Below are 16,777 nucleotides of genomic sequence, written 5' to 3'. Positions count from 1 at the left end.
TATTTCTGTCCCCCATAAAAACCTAGAAACAATGACTAACCCAGTAGCAATGAGCATCCCTAGCACCCAGTTTGTAGTTTGGAAATATCGTTTCCCACTAAAAGTAACCAGGACTTTTGGAAATGGCAGTTTTAAGGCAAAAAAAATGTGCCATGTGAGCCAGAAATATTTCGCCATAACAGAAAGCAAGAAACCTATCAGTGACTACCAGGGTCAAGACAAAAGGACTTGGAAGTCAAATCTAAGGGGCTCCCGCTGAAGAAAGATGGAGCAATCGGTTTGAACATGGAGTTTTAACAGAGATAATAATTGCAATGGACTGCAACCATCAAATATGCTGCAGTTCATGAGTTCATAATTATACTGAAAAATATAATAATAGGTCACTTCGAAGGGTGGTAGGAAACAAATTCATTATCTTATTTTTTTTAAAGATTTTATTTATTTATTTGACAGAGAGAGAGACAGCCAGGGAGAGAGGGAACACAAGCAGGGGGAGTGGGAGAGGAAGAAGCATGCTCTCGGCGGAGGAGCCTGCCGGTGGAGGAGCCTGACGTGGGGCTCAATCCCAGAGCTCTGGGATCACACCCTGAGCCAAAGGCAGACGCTTAACGACTGCGCCACCCAGGCACCCCACAAATTATCTTAAACACTGATAACTCAATGGGGAAAAGTCAACCATCTATCCTGTCTTTTCTGCATTAACTGTACCACTGGTGAAAAAAAATAAGATTAGAAGAAGCATCTCTTTTTAGAAAGAGTCCAACTAGGGGCGCCTGGGTGGCACAGCGGTTAAGCGTCTGCCTTCGGCTCAGGGCGTGATCCCGGCGTTCTGGGATCGAGCCCCACATCAGGCTCTTCCGCTATGAGCCTGCTTCTTCCTCTCCCACTCCCCTGCTGTGTTCCCTCTCTTGCTGGCTGTCTCTATCTCTGTCGAATAAATAAATAAAATATTAAAAAAATATATAAAGAGTCCAACTAATAAATGAAAAAGAGATGATAAGATGTGAATATCACCATGTTGCACCGTTCAGTGAATTAACAGATACAGACATCCTGTATATGTCGCTGTGAAGATCATAGATTGGTAACCAGACGTCAGTGTGCCCTCTGGGGAAGGGTATCCACATAGAGTCTCACCAAAGGGGTCCAGACCTGTGTCTGATTACCATTCTGGATCCCCACGTACTAATCTGATTGAAATAAGAGAGGGCAGAGGAACACGTTCAATGAGTTGATAATTGAATATGCCGTCAGCAAAGACAGACTGAAAAATTCTACACTCTATAAGAAAAAGGAGATTAAGAGGGAATCCACAGATAAAAAGACCGAAAATGCATTTCGAGTATGCTTTTTAAAATACATCTAAGGATGTGATACATCTAAGGGGTGATAAAACTATAAAGACACCCCAAACCGTGATTACTATGAAAATCACGGTAGTGGTCACCTTTGGAAAGAGGAAGGTGTTTGGGTAGGGGAAGAGTCCAGGGGTTGCTGCAAAGTTCTATTTTGCGATCTGGATGGTGGATACAAAGATGTTTGCCTTCTAATAATTATGCTAAACATTTGGTTTGGTTGGCTTTTCTACATCTGTGTTTTATTATGTGATTTAGAAAATATATATATATATTTCATATATATTTCATATTTATATATATATGAAAGAAAAACCACCTCTTAACACAGGCGTTGGCCATTTTTTCCCCAGAGGGCCAGAGAGAAAATGTTTTAGATTTTCCTGGCCAAGAAGCAACTCGAGGATAGGTAGGTACCTATATATAACCATTTAAAATGTTATCATTTTTTAAAAATGCCTAAGGACAAACGCGGGCATGGCGACGCTGAGAGTCCACTCATCGCTGAATTCCCGATCCCAGGAGGCCCCCATCCGTGGAGCCGCGCAGCCCGCGGGCGCCGCTCCACTCCCATCCCCCGCCGCCGCTCCCCTCAACCTCCGCGTCTCTTAGCAACAGGAGGACGCAGACGCCACCCTCGCGTGGACTCGAGCTGGAGCCCGTGAGAGCGAGCACGCATGCGCACGAGGAATTCCTGGCTCCACCCACTCGCTCAGGGAAAAAAGGGGACCCCGCCCCAAGGAAAACTTTGTGTCCCGACTCTGACCATGAGTCGTCTACCACAGTCTCATCACTCGAGATATGGTCTAGTAGGCTAGGAACAACAACAGCATCACCTAGGAGCCTACTAGATCTACAGAATTTCGAGCTTACCCAGACCTACTGAATCAGTGTTTGCATTTTTAGCAAGATCCCAGGAAATCCCTATGCATACTGAAGTTTGACAAATGTTGCTTTCACAATCCAGAGAAGGCAAAGCTGTAAATCAATCAATCAATCAATCAATTAATTAATTAAAAAAACTAGGAATACCTCTTACAGGTTGAACTTTTAACCTCGACACTAAAAGACAGCTTTTATGATGAGGAAGTTCCCAAAGCTGAGTTCCCTATGCTCAGTAAGGGTAAAAATTCCCTTGTGTCTCCTCTGACCATCAGTCCAGGACAGAATGCATCACTGACCTCAGGTTCCTGCTCTCAAAGCCAATGGGGAAATCAGGAAGGACCATTTCCATTCCCAGAGTAAGGGCATTGCTTCTCATGAATAAGGTGAAAACAGAAGGCGCAAAGAATGGGTGCCTTGCACCTGCCAAGAGAAGTAAGTCAAACAACACAGGAGCAATCCCAGACCAGGGAAGGCAGCGGCCAAACCCAGCTGAACAGCTCCCAGGAAACACACTCAATTTGCGTTTTAAACCTCAAAATGAAATGCTTTTTAAGATTTTTATTTACTTATTTGAGAGAGAGAGAGAGAGAGAGAGCACAAGCAGGGGGAAGGGCAGAAGGAGAGGGAGAAGCAGGCTCCCCGCTGAGCAGGGAGCCCAATGTGGGGCTCCACCCTAGGACCCCAAGATCATGACCTGAGCTAAAGGCAGACACTTAGCTGACTGAGCCACCTAGGCACCCCCCAAAATGAAATTCTTATAAATACTAAGACAGAGACAATAAGTGCTGCTGAGAGAAGTTCCCAGGTCAGTAACTTCCCAGTCTGGTGAGTTCTCTCCACACATATCTGTCCTGAGAAACTGCAGACCTTAAGCTTCACTTCCTCACCCGAGGACAGTGGCAAATCAGAACAGATACACGGCAATCCTAAAAGAGCCACTTGGCTTCCCTGGGGAAAAAAAGAGACTGACTTACCAGAGAATACCACAATTAAAGAAAATGATCTTTTTTTTAATGGCAGGGACAAAATAATAAGATGGAGGAAAAACGCTTCCTCAAACAGAGAACAACTCAAAAAACGCATTTCTAAAAATCCACAATACATGCTATTACATGGACGAACCATTATGCTAACTGAGCCAGTTACAAAGGACCATGTATTGTGTGATTCCGTTTATACGAAATGTTCAGAACAGGCAAAGCTACAGACACAGAGAGTAGACTAGTAGTTGCCTGGGGCTGAGAGGGCTGGGCGGGCGGTTAACAGCCAAAGGGTGTGAGGTTTCTTCTGGGGGGAAAGTGATTATGGTAACCGATAAGGACTCTGGGAAGGTACCGAAAGTCACTGGATTGTACCTGTTAAATGAGTGAACTGGAGGGTATGTGAATTATATTTTAATAAAGCTGTTTCGGAAAAAAAAAAAAAAATCCATGGCTCCACACCAGATCCATGTTAGTCTAAAAACACAGAGTTCCAGGGACGCCTAGGTGGCTGTTGGTTAAGCGTCTGACTCCTGGTTTTGGTTCGGGTGGTGATCCCAGGGTCATGAGATCAAGCTCCGAGTCAGGCTCTGCGCTCAGCACCGAGTCAGCTTGAGATTCTTTCCCCCTCCCTCCCACTCTCCCTCTGCTCCTCCCCCTGCCTTGTTCGCACTCTCTCTCTAAAATAAATAAATAAACAAAATCTTTAAAAACACCGATCTCCTACTATAATACAAAAAGTTTCTGGAAAAAATCTGAAAAAGAAAGAAAGTTGACATCAGTGCTGGTTAGAGGCCCCAGCTAGATTTCTCTAGCAAAACACTCCCATCTCAGTTTGGGGAAGAATTTCACAGTCTTGTCTCAAGATCATCAATCTCACAGAAATCCCCATCTGGTCTGGGTTCCTGTTCCAAAAACATTGGAAAAACCAAAACAGGCAAAACACACTTTCAAAACAACTCTTTTAATCTACGTGGGCAAGGGAGGAAACAGAGGAGCATGGGATATATGCTATGTGCTCTGTCAGAATACAAAGCTGACAATCCACTATTGCTATAGAAACTCAAGTCCAAAAAAGACTACACATTTCCCGAGGAAACCATGTTTCAAAAGCCCCTAAATAACATAACTCATAAAGAATGAGCAAAAGAGCCCACATGGATGGCTGAGGCCTTGTAGGTAAACACACTGATTTCAGCTCTGCTGCCCCTGTTGGGCTTTAACCTCCGCAATGTCTCTTCTTAACCTGCTTAATTTCTCAAACCAAGATCAGAGGTTATCGTGAGAAGCCCCTGAGGACCCTGGCTGTACCCACAAGGATCTGTGTCAGCACCACGGTCACAGCTGTTACCGTGGAGAAAAAGACAGAAGTGGGAGGCGGAACAGGTATCTCTCTTACCCTAATGCAGAGCCCACAAAACCCTAGGGCATCGGGAAGCTGAGAGAGGGAGAGAAGCCTTTGCAGCTGTTGGTCAACAGCTTCATTGATTCTCTCTCGTCCCCTGGCAAATTAAAAGACCAAATGTTATTAAGCAGTTAATAATGGAGCAGATGCTGTTTGGCTTCGGTCTCCACTAGGCTCCTGTTCCAGAGGGCCTGCTTCGGTCCCTAAGAACAAAACAGTCATTTCCAATGCCAAGGGCAAAGGGCATTGGCAAGTGTCTAGAACAGTGCCTGGCACATAGTTGATAATCAATATATATTTCTTTAAAAGATTTTATTTATATAAGAGACAGGGTGAGAGAGAGAGAGGAGCAGGGGGGAGGGAGAAGCAGATTCCCCACTGAGCAGGGAGCCCTACATGGGACTCGATGGCAGGACCCCGGGATCACGACCTGAGTGCAAGGCAGATGCTTAACCAACTGAGCCACCCAGATGCCCCTCGATATGTATTTATTGAATGCTTCTTGAATCAATGTTGATATTACCTCTCTTGGCACTCTGCCTTCTTCCCTCAGCCTGAAAACGCAAACACACATGCGCACACACATGAAGTTGAATCCATGCCTGTTCACCACAACTCCAGTTGTAACCTTGCAAAATTAATAAATAGAACAATTACTACTACAATACAAATTTCTGGAGAGCAAGGATTTTTGTTAATGTTGTGACTAATATACCTTAAGGGCCTAAAACAATGCCTGGCACTAGTAGGCTCTAAATGAATATTTGTTTAATGACGAACGAAGTAAGGGCCTACTACGTGCCGGGCAGCTGTGCTAGCTACGCCTACTCCTGCTGAAGTCCCCTTCTGAATCACTCTACCCGGCGGTAGAGACTGCCTAGAGTCCTCCTACCGCCAGGGGCCGCTGTATAAAGCGCTCGGTTTCCTTTTCACGTTACCATCTATCCCCGTGGTGCCCTTTGACCCCGTGAAGTCACTGCCCCGAGTTAAGATGGCGGTATCGATGGCAGCTGCCGCCGGGCGACTGAGGCGGGCCATTCGAAGGTCGCCCCTGTGGAAGGGCCCCAGCCGTCGGCCGCTCTCATCCGAGCCTCCTGCAGCCCAGGCCAGGGCCGTGCGGGACGCCTTCCTGAACTTCTTTCGGGACCGCCATGGCCACCGGCTAGTGCCGTCCGCTTCCGTGCGGCCCCGCGGCGACCCCAGCTTGCTTTTCGTCAATGCGGGCATGAACCAGGTGGGGGCTGAGCCACCCTAATCGGGGGCGGAGTTTGTGGTTTTTTGCAGGGAGAAAGGCGCCGCGGGATTGGGCGAAAGAAGTGAGGGGCGGAGCTCATGGCTTCTGGGGCAAGGGCAGTTCGTGGTTGGGCTAAGTGCTTGGGGGCACAAGTTTGGGCTTGGGGAGGGTTCGACTGGGGAACTTCCGGGTTTGGATTGAGTTTTAGGTCCAAGAGTGGAGGGTGTGGAGTTTTGTGGGTGCAGACTGGTGGGGGAAGCCTGGCTTCATTTATTCATGCTTTAAATAAAGATAACTAATTCATTAAATAAATGTTTATTGAGCGCTTACTATGTGCTAGACTGTGTTCTCTTAAGCTTTTGACTTTGAGCACCACTTACCCTCTAGATTTGTCTTCATCTGTAAAATGGGCGAGGAGGGGGGAGTAGGTTAACCCTAGAAGCTGTTAAATGCTGACTTTGTGAGACATGCCCTGTGGTCTCGGTTTTATACCCTGAGGTTTTTGGGTGTGGTTTGAAGAAGCTGAAATGGAGGATGAAGCCATTCAGTGCCCTGTTTCCAGCCACCAACACATTCCTCTTTATTTTACCTTGTCTAGTGTACTAGCAGAGGGTCTCTGTTTCATGATTTATTTACCCCTTGTCAGCTACGTAAACATCAGAGACGGGCGCCTCCAGGTTCCCAGATTGCCCCATTGGCCAAGCCCACACTGTACTCTCAGGGGCACAGTCAGCCTTCAGTCTGAACACCCCACTCCCTTCCTCCTCCTTCTGTTGAAGGAATGAGAACTGGAACCTTCATGTGTTTCCAGTTCAAGCCAATTTTCCTGGGCACTGTGAATCCACGAAGCGAGATGGCAGCCTTCCGACGTGTGGCCAACAGCCAGAAATGTGTGAGGGCTGGAGGACGCCACAGCGACCTGGAGGATGTGGGCCGAGACCTTTCCCATCATACCTTCTTCGAGATGCTCGGCAATTGGGCTTTTGGGGGTGAATATTTTAAGGTGAGTCTCCAGGAAGCCCTGGAGTTACGAAAGGGTCAGTGGTCAACCAAGAAGGGCTCAAGATTAGTCCTGCCTCCATTCTTAGTGTCTGCTTAGACAGGACTCATACTGGACACAGAGGCGAAGTGCTAGGTGAACATGTATGGTACGAACGTATTTCACTTCCCTAACTGGATTGTAAGCTGCTTGAGGGCCAGGACTGTGCTTCTTGCCTAATGGCTAATCAGTAATTGTATGAATAAATGGTCAGGCAGAAATACTAAAATGCAGGAGTTAGAAATCAGCCCACGTTAGGGTGGAAAGGATGGAGAGGATGGGACTTGAAAGAAAGGATTTAGAAGAAGGGGAGGAGCTTCCTGGGCAGGAAAAAAAAGTCAAGCAGAAAGGGTCATGGCTTGTTCTGGAAACAAGGTGGGCAGTGGAATTTTGGTTGAGGGCTGAGGGCTGAAACTCACGTGGCTTGATTGGCACTTCAGTTGGGCCCTCTTACCCATTTTCCTCCTCCCACCCCATGTGGGTTTCCCCTGCAGGAGGAGGCTTGCAGCATGGCCTGGGAACTGCTGACTCAGGTCTATGGGATCCCTGAGGACAGGCTCTGGGTCTCCTACTTTGGTGGCGACCCCAAGGCAGGGTTGGACCCAGACCTGGAGAGCAGGGACATCTGGCTCAACTTAGGGTAAGTCTGCCTCTGCCCATTATTCCACTTTTGGAGGGCAAGAGGACTGGCAAATAGTACCAGCATCAGTCCCCAGAATCACAGCGTATCCTAGGAGTCTGGGGTCAGCCCTGTTTGTCCTCTTGCTGAGCTTGATGGAGAGGCTGTCATGGCAGAGGGGGTTCTGGCTTCCAGGTTTGTCTCCCTACCACTCACCTGGCTTTCTTCTCAGGGTACGTGACAGCCATGTGCTTTCCTTTGGACCAGAAGAGAACTTCTGGGAGATGGGGGACACTGGCCCTTGTGGACCCTGTACCGAGATCCATTATGACCTCGCTGGTAGGGTGGGAGCCCCTCAGCTGGTGGAGCTTTGGAATCTGGTCTTCATTCAACACAACAGGTAATAGGGTGCTGAAGAAGGAGGAAAATCCCTGGCCAAAAGTGGAAAAAATAGCAGTCAGGAGACTTTGATCCATTTCTTATAAAAAACAAACACTTAAATGGTGCTTACTGTGGACCAGGCACATTTCTAAATACTTTCCAGATAATTGATTTTAACTCTAGTCTGTGCTCATACCTGTTTGTATTCATTTATTTTTTTAGAGTGCAAGAGCGCACAGGAGTTGGGTGGGGGGAGGCGGTGCAGAAAGAGAGAGAGAGAGAGAATCCCAAACAGGCTCCATGCTCAGTGTGGAACCCAGTACGGGACCTGATCCCACAACCCCGAGATCATGACGCCAGCCGAAACCAAGTCAGATGCCCAACCGACTGTGCTTATAATGGTTTAAACTAGTCACTGCTGCTCTCAGGCGTCTGCTCTTTTATCACATGGTGAAGCTGAACTTCATGATCTCTAAGATTTTCTTCCAGCCTTGACCTGTCTCTTTCTCAGGGCAAAGAATTCTGTCCCAGAAGGGGGATGTGTGGGTCCAGGCAAGGGCCCAAGCAGGGGTGAGGGTGGAGCTCACCCTTTATGAGAAAGTACTGACAGGAACCAAGGCCATCTCTGTGTGCCTTTGGTGGGGAGGGGTGGGTACTGCCTTCTGGTTCCTCCCCCTGTCAGCCCCTGCCTCATCCCTCCACTGCACTTGGGCATCTGCCTCCCCCCTGTAATCCTGTGTGGGGCCTCACCTTGCACACCTTCCCTGGCCAGAGAGGCAGATGGAAGCCTGCAGCCCCTGCCCCAGCGGCACGTGGACACAGGAATGGGCCTGGAAAGGCTCGTGGCTGTGCTGCAAGGCACACGCTCCACGTACGACACTGACCTCTTTTCCCCGCTGCTCAAGGCCATACACCAGGTGAGCCTGCCTCTTCCCTTCCAGAAGCTACTGCTTTCCGTTTTTGTTGAGAACTCCGCATATTCCCGCATGTGGAAAGAGTGACCCACCAAGGACACCAGGGTCAAACATGAGGCTGGGGTTCATGTTTATTACCTGATATTGCTCCTAACTCCTTCCTTCCTTCATTGACTCAAAAAAATGTGTGTTAAGTTCCTACTTTGGGTGAAGTCCTTTGTGCTTGGTACAGGAGAACAGCCGTAAACAGAAAAGAGATCGTGGAGATTACATTGTAACCTAAAAGATAAATAGTAATATATTTAATGTATTTAAGAACAAGATGGTAGATTTGAACAAGATTGCATTTTGTGACCAGGCAGTAAACATGGGTCATAGTACCTGGGCGGGAGCCGTGGTACAGAGGAATCTTTAACCAAGTGTTTGGGGAAGGCTCAGCAAGCAGATGATCTCTGAGCTGGAACCTAAAAGAGGAGGAGCCAGCCACAGGAAGCTCCTTCCAGGTAGAGGGGATAGCAGGTACCAAGGCCCTGAGGCAGGAAAAGAAGGCAAGGGTGGCCCGCTAGCTAAAGAAGAATCACGTGGGATGTAGCTGGAGAATGTGTCTCTGAGATTTTGCTGTGTAACAAACCACCTAACACTTCGTAGTTACTCCGCGTATGAGTCTGTGGGCTGGCAACGTTGGCCAGGCTCTTGAGTTCATACATCTGTAGTCAGCTGCTAGGCAGTTCTACTTGAGGGTCGGCTGGCTGGCTGGCTGTTTGGGGCACTGGGGGTGACCAGGCTGTGTCAAGCAGCAGGCTAGCTGGGGCTTGTTCACATCACAGCTCAGCAAGGTTCTAAGAAGGAGAACAGAAGCACGCGAGGCTTCTTGAGGCCTAGGCTCAGAGCATTGTCACGTCCACCTCTTTCTGTGGGCCAGAGCAGGTGACAAGGCTAGCCCAGATTCAAGGGGTGGAGAAATAGTTCTGTCCCTGGATGGGAAGAATCTCTTATCCGCAGCTGTGGTCACGTTGTAACGTCGCATGCACACAGAAGAGGAAAAGATTGTGGCCATTTTTTGCAAACAGTCTAACATACAAAGGAAAGCAGAAGTCAAACCTTGTGGGGCCTTGAAGTCCAAAGTGGGGCTTTTATTCTAAGTGTGGTGACAAGTGTTCCGAGGCGGGGAGGAGCGTGATCTGACTGACACTTTTAAAAGCCATTCTTGTTGCTGTGTGGAGGATGGGCTGGAGGGAGACCTGAGAAGGCCAAGAAGCCAACCGGGAGGCTACATCATAGTCCAAGGAGGAGACTAGGGCAGGGCTTAGGCTGGAGACTGTGGAAGTGGAGAAGAGTAATTGATTTGAAAGATCTCACAGACATAGGAGCAAAAGGCCCCAGTGATGGATGGGATGGGGAGGGGAAATAAAAGTGAAGGCCTGCTCCCTAGTTTTTGCCTTGCGCAGTGTGGTGAGTGGCAGGACTGTTCATGGAGAGGGGGGAGCTTGGGGAGGAGACAGGTTTGGAGCTCCAGGTGCGGAGCTGGAAGAACCAGGCATCTGCTTTGCCTGCCCGCCACGAAGGCTGGAGGAGCGGCTGTGGGCAGCGGAGAGCGCCTGGAGTCCGACGGCCAGCTTCAGGTCTCTGATCTGCTCCGATGTGTCGCGTGGCCTGTGGCACTCAGCTAGCTCCTCTGCGCCTCCGTTTCCCCTTTAAAGCGAGGCCAGTAGTACCTCCCAGAGCAGGGTGTTTCGGATCTCAGACAACGCGTCGTTCAAGCACCCACCCCGTTCTGGTAGCAGAAATTCAGGACGGGGTCACAGCCGTCATCATCTAGTGCTGAATGTGGCCCCGGGAGGCCAGGGACTGGCTTCCTTTCACGTTGGAAGCTTCTCCAGCCAGGACGTTCCAGATGTGGTCGGCTTTAGGGGTGAGGGCAGATGCTCTAGGGCCGGTGAAGAGCACCCCACCTGGACCACATCCGGCAGGACCAGCAGCCGTGTCTCCTTGTCTCCCACTTGCCAGGGTTGCGGGGCACCCCCTTACTTGGGCCGGGTAGGGGCAGCAGACGAGGGGCGCACAGACATGGCGTACCGCGTGGTGGCCGATCACATCCGCACGCTCAGTGTCTGCATCGCTGATGGCGTCTACCCTGGAATGTCGGGCGCCCCGTGAGTCTGGAAGGGCTACACAGAGAGAGGCAGGCGCTGCTGGGGGGTTGCAGGGGAGAGGAAGAAAGGGGATGGAGAGGTGGGTTGGGTTAAGATCACAGGAGGAGTGGGGGAAGGGCGAGGGCTCTGGGATGAGAGCACACACTCTGGACCTTGTCCTCCCCACTCTCCATACTGCTGACCAAGGGTGGCTGGGGGTTCATAGCTGGCCTCTGAACCCCTCTAGGCTGGTTCTTCGTCGGATCCTGCGTCGAGCTGTGCGGTTCTCTACGGAGGTGTTACGGGCACCGCCTGGCTTCCTAGGCAGCCTGGTGCCTGTAGTGGTGGAGACACTGGTGAGGGCAGAGCGTACTCTTCTGGGCCTCCCTGGGTGCTGGCAGCTGAGCCCAGGCGGTGCCCCCAGCCTAGGCTCCCCACCCTAAATGTCTAGCCCAGGTCCTGTGGGGCTGAGGAAGCTGGGATTGCATACAAGAAGCGGGGAGCCCTCGGGAGGCTTCCTTGGCCGGGCGGCTGAGCCTTTGAGTTTGGAGACCCCCTTCCACCGTATTCCCTGTTTGGGTCCGCTCCCCATCCATCGGCCTGAGCCGAGCTCCCAAGGCGGGTGTCCTCGGGGAGGCCCAGGGTAGGGAGGCGCAGAGTGGGCAGGTTGCCTTTCACGCTTCTCAGCCCTCTCCCTCCCTCAGGGGGACGTGTATCCAGAACTACAGAAGAACTCAGCCCAGGTACTGGCTTCGGATGGGGAGGGAGGGGCCGACGAGACAGGGGTGGAGAGCGGCTCTCCTTCTGAGGAGGCCTAGCTCCAGTCCTGCCCAGCCCTGCCCTGGTTCAGATAGCCCACCTGGTATCAGAGGACGAGGCAGCCTTCCTGGCCTCCCTGCAGCGGGGGCGGCGGATCATTGATCGGACCCTGAGGCGCCTGGGGCCTTCTGAATTGTTCCCTGGTGAGTGAGGTGCCTAGCCAAGGTGTGAGGGCCTCACTTACGTGAGCCAGGGCAGCCAGAGGAGGGAGCCCTGGGCCAGGCCTGGGCCCAGCATCCACACCCTCCTCCCCCCATGTCCCTCTCCCTGCACTGTCTCCAACACCCAGACCTGCTTCTCCCCACTGCCCAGCTGGCCCTGCCTCCAGTCCCTCCTTTCCAGGGAAGGGACACTTGTGCTTGGCTCCTGGTGGCTTCTATGTGCTTACAAAAGCCCTGGCCCTTCCTTCTCCCTCATTCCTTCCCCTGCGGTCTATCCTGCCCCTACCCCCTGAACACCCTTTGTCTTCCTTCCTCAAAGCTGAAGTGGCCTGGTCCTTATCACTGGCTGGGAACCTGGGGCTCCCCCTGGACCTGTTGGAGTTGATGCTGGAGGAGAAAGGGGTGCAGCTGGACTCGGCTGGGCTGGCGCGGCTGGCTCAGGAGGAGGCCCAGGTACAGGCTGGGGCACCCCCGCCCAGGGTTCTGTGGGGACAGCCCTTTCCCCAGCCTTGACTTCCCTCAAGGCAGACTCTCAGGAGGCTGAGGTAGGGTCTGTCCCCTCACCTCCGGCCCCACGCACAGCCTGTAGAGAACAGTGGGCTAACCAGGAGCAGAAGGGCAGAGGCCAGCACAGCCTCCTAGAGAGGGAGCCTCCAAGGGCAGTCATGGGTGAGGGACGCCTGATCCCAAGACCCTGCATGATGGGCGGTTCACCGGCAAGCCCACGGTCTCTAACCGCCAGCCAAACCCTGATGGCTTATTCCACAGGGTCCTGCAGGGTCCACACAGCTGTGTGGCCGGGACAGGCTCTGGGGAGGCTCAGGTCCCATTGCACTGGCCACGTGCCCCTTCCAAACGCATACGCCCATCCCGCAGCACAGGTCACAGCAGTCCGAGCCTGTTCAGAAGCAGGGACTGCAGCTGAATGTCCATGCACTGGGGGAGCTGCAGCGCCAAGGGGTACCCCCCACTGACGACAGTCCCAAGTACAACTACTCCCTGCGACCCAGCGGGAGTTATGGTGAGAGGCTGGACTGAGGCTGCTGGCTGCAGCTGTACCTGGCGTGGATTGGGAGGGATGTCTGCAGTGGTTGCTGCCGGCCCTATGCATTCCCTGGGGCAGCCCCCAGGGGTCGCTGTGGCACCTGAAAGCGTCCCCTCCTCCCCAGCCACGTGTCTGTTGGCTTCAAGTAAGGCACAGACCCACATCCCACATCCCACACCCCTGCCTAGCACTGATGACCATTCTTCTCCCTGGCAGAGTTCAGCGCCTGTGAGGCCCAGGTGCTCCAGCTGTATACAGAGGACGGGACAGCCGTGGCCTCCGTGGGGAAAGGCCAGCGCTGTGGCCTCCTCTTGGACAAAACCAACTTCTATGCTGAACAGGGGGGTCAGGCTTCAGACCGAGGCTACCTGGTGCGGGTGGGCCAGGAGGTGAGCCCCCCATACACACACACAAGTTAATTTCTGCCGATGGCTGGCCTGAGCTGGGAAGGGAGCCAAGGGGAGGGAAAAGCTACAAGCCGTCACTCCAGTGCCTTGGCCCCCTGCCCTTCCCCAGGATGTGCTGTTCCCAGTGGCCCAGGCCCAGGTCTGTGGAGGCTTCATCCTACATGAGGCTGTGGCCCCTGAGGGTCTGAAGGTGGGGGACCAGGTACAGCTACACGTGGATGAGGTAAGGACACCACCCCTGATACTCGGGATATCCTGCAGCCTCTGGACTCTCCCCACGCCCCAGGATCCTGGGTGACCAAAGTGTTTCAGGCCTGGCGTCTAGGCTGCATGGAGAAGCACACGGCCACCCACCTGCTCAGCTGGGCGCTGCGGCAGACCCTGGGCCCTCACACGGAGCAGCGAGGTTCCCACCTCAGTCCCGAGCGCCTGCGCTTTGACGTGGCCACCCAGGTGAGTGGGGCAGGGAAGGGCTTCAAGTGAGGTGGCAGGCTTCCAGAGAGGTGGTCTGGCGTTGGGGGGTGTTTGGCCAGTCCGAGGACCCGGGCCTCCTGTTGCTCAGTCCCTGTAAGGCCGTGGGGGGCGTCTTGCCTTCACGCTCCTCGCACACCAGGGAGGGGCTGGCCAGACAGTGTCCAGAGCCCTCCTCGCACCTCCAGCCACCCAGCTGCCTTGTTCCTGCTGTCACCCAAGACCTTCTTGCTCTAACCGAGCTGTCCTCCTTTCCCTGCCGCCCTGTCTCCCCTCCCTCCTTGCACATCAGGCTCTTGTCCTTGCTCCCGCCTCCCCCCCCATCCCGGGTTTCTCTTCCGTTGGGCTGCCCCTTGTTCTGAGCTCCCTCGGTACAGAAGAGCATGTCCGTTTCTTCCTCAGCTTTAGTGCCTGCTGAAAGGCCTGCAGTTGCCAGCAGGCCCCACTCGCAGGTAGCTTTCTAAGGAGAAGAACTGTGTGCCCCACAAAGGTTGAGAGAGCACCGCTGCGTGCTAGCCACTGTTCAGAACCCGAGGATAGTCCGTCAGCATTGACAGCTTCTTACCGCCTCAGTTACAGGCGTGGAACTGACTTTCTGCCAGTCTGTCCATTTTTCCCCCCACCCCGCCAGGCTCCACTGACCCCAGAGCAGCTCCGGGAGGTGGAGGGCACTGTGCAAGATGCCGTGGGGCAGGACGAGCCAGTGTACATGGAGGACGTGGCCCTGGCACGCACCGCCCATGTCCCTGGCCTGCGCTCTCTGGATGAGGTGAGTTGGGGAGTCCCCCACTTGGTGAAGATCACCCGCCCCCCCCACACACACAGGCTGGTTAACAGACTTGTCCCCTTACACCCTCAGGTATACCCAGACCCTGTGCGGGTGGTGTCAGTGGGGGTGCCTGTGGCCCGTGCGCTGGACCCGGCCTCCCAGGCTGCACTGCGGACCTCTGTGGAGCTGTGCTGTGGGACGTGAGTCTGCCTGCCTGCCTGCCCTGCCTGCCTGCCTGCCTGCCCTGACCCAGGGCCCTGGACCCTCACCCTTCCTTGGTCTTTGGAGCCACCAGCCCCCGGTTCGGAGTTCAGGCTGCTCTTTCCTGTCCCACCGTCCCCACTGACTTCCTCTGCCCGCAGGCACCTGCTGCGCACAGGCGCTGTCGGGGACCTGGTCATCGTTGGGGAGCGCCAGCTCACCAAGGGTACCACCCGCCTGCTGGCTGTCACTGGGGAGCAGGCCCAGCAGGTGGGCATGCCAGCAGGGTCCGGGAGGCTGCTGGATGTGGAGCGGGGTTGGGGGGGAAGGGGACACACACCGCTGACACGCTCAGCCTGGGGCATGCCCGGCAGCAGAACCAGTGTTCGGACACGTGTGCTGACAGGGCCGTGCCAGCTGCTGGCCGCTGTTGTGATTACCTGGGGCCTCGACTCGTCCAGGTGGTTGAATATTTCTAACTTGGCCCTGACTAGCAGTGGGTTGGGAGCCCCTATCCCGGGGGAGGGGAGGCGGGGGGGGGAGTAAGCCGAGCGGCCCTGAGCATCCTGTTCCAACCCCACAGGCCCGAGAGGTGGGCCAGAGCCTGGCCCAGGAGGTCGAAGCGGCCACAGAGCGGCTGAGTCGGGGCAGCCAGGACGTGGCGGCAGCTCAGAGACTCTCCAAGGACGTGGGACGGCTTACTGATGTGAGGGTCACCGCTACCATGGAGCTGTTCCGCACCCTCTCCCGGCCCTCTTCCCTTCTCCGCGCCTCCCCCAAACCCTTCCCCGCGCTCCGCAGCCTTCCTGTTGGACTCCAGCTGGCCTGCATGTGTGTCGCTTGTCTGCAGGGTGGGGTGTGGTGGGTGCGATGTCCTCCCCCAGGGCCTCAGAGTCTGTGGCCCAGGAAGGGCCCAGCTGATAGGCTTCTGGCCCTAGGCCGTGGACACGGCCGTGATGCCCCAGTGGCAGCGGCGGGAACTGCAGGCCACCCTGAAGGCTCTGCAGCGGCGCGCCAACACGGCCATCCGGAAGCTGGAGCTGGGGCAGGTAAGACGACGCGCAGCTGACACACTGGGCCAGGGTCAGAGACGCTGGAGTGGGCACACTGAGAAGCCTCCAGGCCTGACAAGGCGGGGGGGATGGCTCCTCCCTCTCCCGCCAGCTGGGCACCATCACCAGGCCATCCCCCCACTTCCCTCTCTGCCACACTGTGCCTCTCCTTCAACTCCCCAGTCTGGCTCAGACTCTCCCTCCAGGAAGCCGACAGACTTGATGAGGCCACTCAGCCCTCATTGCTCCTTGACTGCGGATTCGCCTTCCTCCCGCCCCCTTTCATCCATCTGGGCTCCAGCCTTAGTCCTTCACCTTCGGCGGCCTATTTGTGGGGGCCTGAGCTGTGGCAAAAGGGAAGAGGTTGGGGGGGAGAGGAAGGACACAGGTCATTCGAGGCAGAACCCTTGGCGCCTCTGCTCAGAGCCGCAGACCTTTGCTGGGGGCAGGATTTCCGGACCCGGGCTCAGTGTGGAGGTGGGGGCCGATTGCCTTCCCGCCTGATGCCCTGCCATCCTTCCTGCCCCCGCCCACCCCCAGGCTGCACAGAAAACCCAGGAGCTGCTGCAGCGGCACTCACAGGGGCCCCTGATCGTGGACACGGTTGCCGCCGAGTCCCTCTCAGTAAGCGCGGGGGCTGGGGGGTGGCCCCAGGGAGGGGGAGAGGCCTGAGCGGGAGGCAGCCGGGAATCCCGAGAGTGGCGCGGCCACGGTCTGCCCCCCTTCGCAGGTGCTGGTGAAGGTGGTGCGGCAGCTGTGTGAGCGGGCGCCCGGCACCTCTGTGCTGCTCCTCAGCCCCCAGCCGCTGGGGCATGTGCTGTGTGCCTGTCAGGTGGCCCAGGTGAGCCGCAGAGGAGAGCAGATCCCCCCCCCCGCCCATCCCGGTCCAGCCGTCTGGTTCCACG

The 16,777-nt window shown here is 54.4% G+C and overlaps 1 protein-coding gene across 3 annotated transcripts in view; it reads left to right on the top strand.

Annotated features, from left to right (window-relative positions):
- Positions 1-5,603: 5,603 nt before the first annotated feature.
- AARS2 (alanyl-tRNA synthetase 2, mitochondrial) overlaps positions 5,604-16,777 on the top strand; it is a 13,598-nt gene continuing 2,424 nt past the window's right edge. Inside the window, exons 1-21 of one of the 3 annotated variants that reach the window (XM_040643541.1) lie at positions 5,604-5,862; positions 6,674-6,865; positions 7,396-7,541; positions 7,753-7,920; positions 8,674-8,818; positions 10,823-10,968; positions 11,195-11,303; positions 11,652-11,690; positions 11,798-11,909; positions 12,247-12,380; positions 12,804-12,948; positions 13,189-13,361; positions 13,489-13,602; positions 13,692-13,832; positions 14,482-14,619; positions 14,710-14,819; positions 14,982-15,090; positions 15,404-15,526; positions 15,759-15,869; positions 16,413-16,496; positions 16,603-16,713. In XM_040643541.1, the coding sequence (XP_040499475.1) occupies positions 5,620-5,862; positions 6,674-6,865; positions 7,396-7,541; positions 7,753-7,920; positions 8,674-8,818; positions 10,823-10,968; positions 11,195-11,303; positions 11,652-11,690; positions 11,798-11,909; positions 12,247-12,380; positions 12,804-12,948; positions 13,189-13,361; positions 13,489-13,602; positions 13,692-13,832; positions 14,482-14,619; positions 14,710-14,819; positions 14,982-15,090; positions 15,404-15,526; positions 15,759-15,869; positions 16,413-16,496; positions 16,603-16,713 (2,793 nt within the window). In that variant the 5' untranslated portion in view covers positions 5,604-5,619. The remainder of the gene's footprint in view (positions 5,863-6,673; positions 6,866-7,395; positions 7,542-7,752; positions 7,921-8,673; positions 8,819-10,822; positions 10,969-11,194; positions 11,304-11,651; positions 11,691-11,797; positions 11,910-12,246; positions 12,381-12,803; positions 12,949-13,188; positions 13,362-13,488; positions 13,603-13,691; positions 13,833-14,481; positions 14,620-14,709; positions 14,820-14,981; positions 15,091-15,403; positions 15,527-15,758; positions 15,870-16,412; positions 16,497-16,602; positions 16,714-16,777) is intronic. The other 2 variants (XM_040643542.1, XM_040643543.1) reach the window with 2 other exon arrangements.

This window comes from Ursus maritimus, unplaced genomic scaffold, assembly GCF_017311325.1.
Source record: "Ursus maritimus isolate PB19 unplaced genomic scaffold, ASM1731132v1 scaffold_29, whole genome shotgun sequence".
Taxonomy (NCBI): Eukaryota; Metazoa; Chordata; class Mammalia; order Carnivora; family Ursidae; genus Ursus; species Ursus maritimus.
This window is presented reverse-complemented; position numbering and strand designations above follow the sequence as displayed.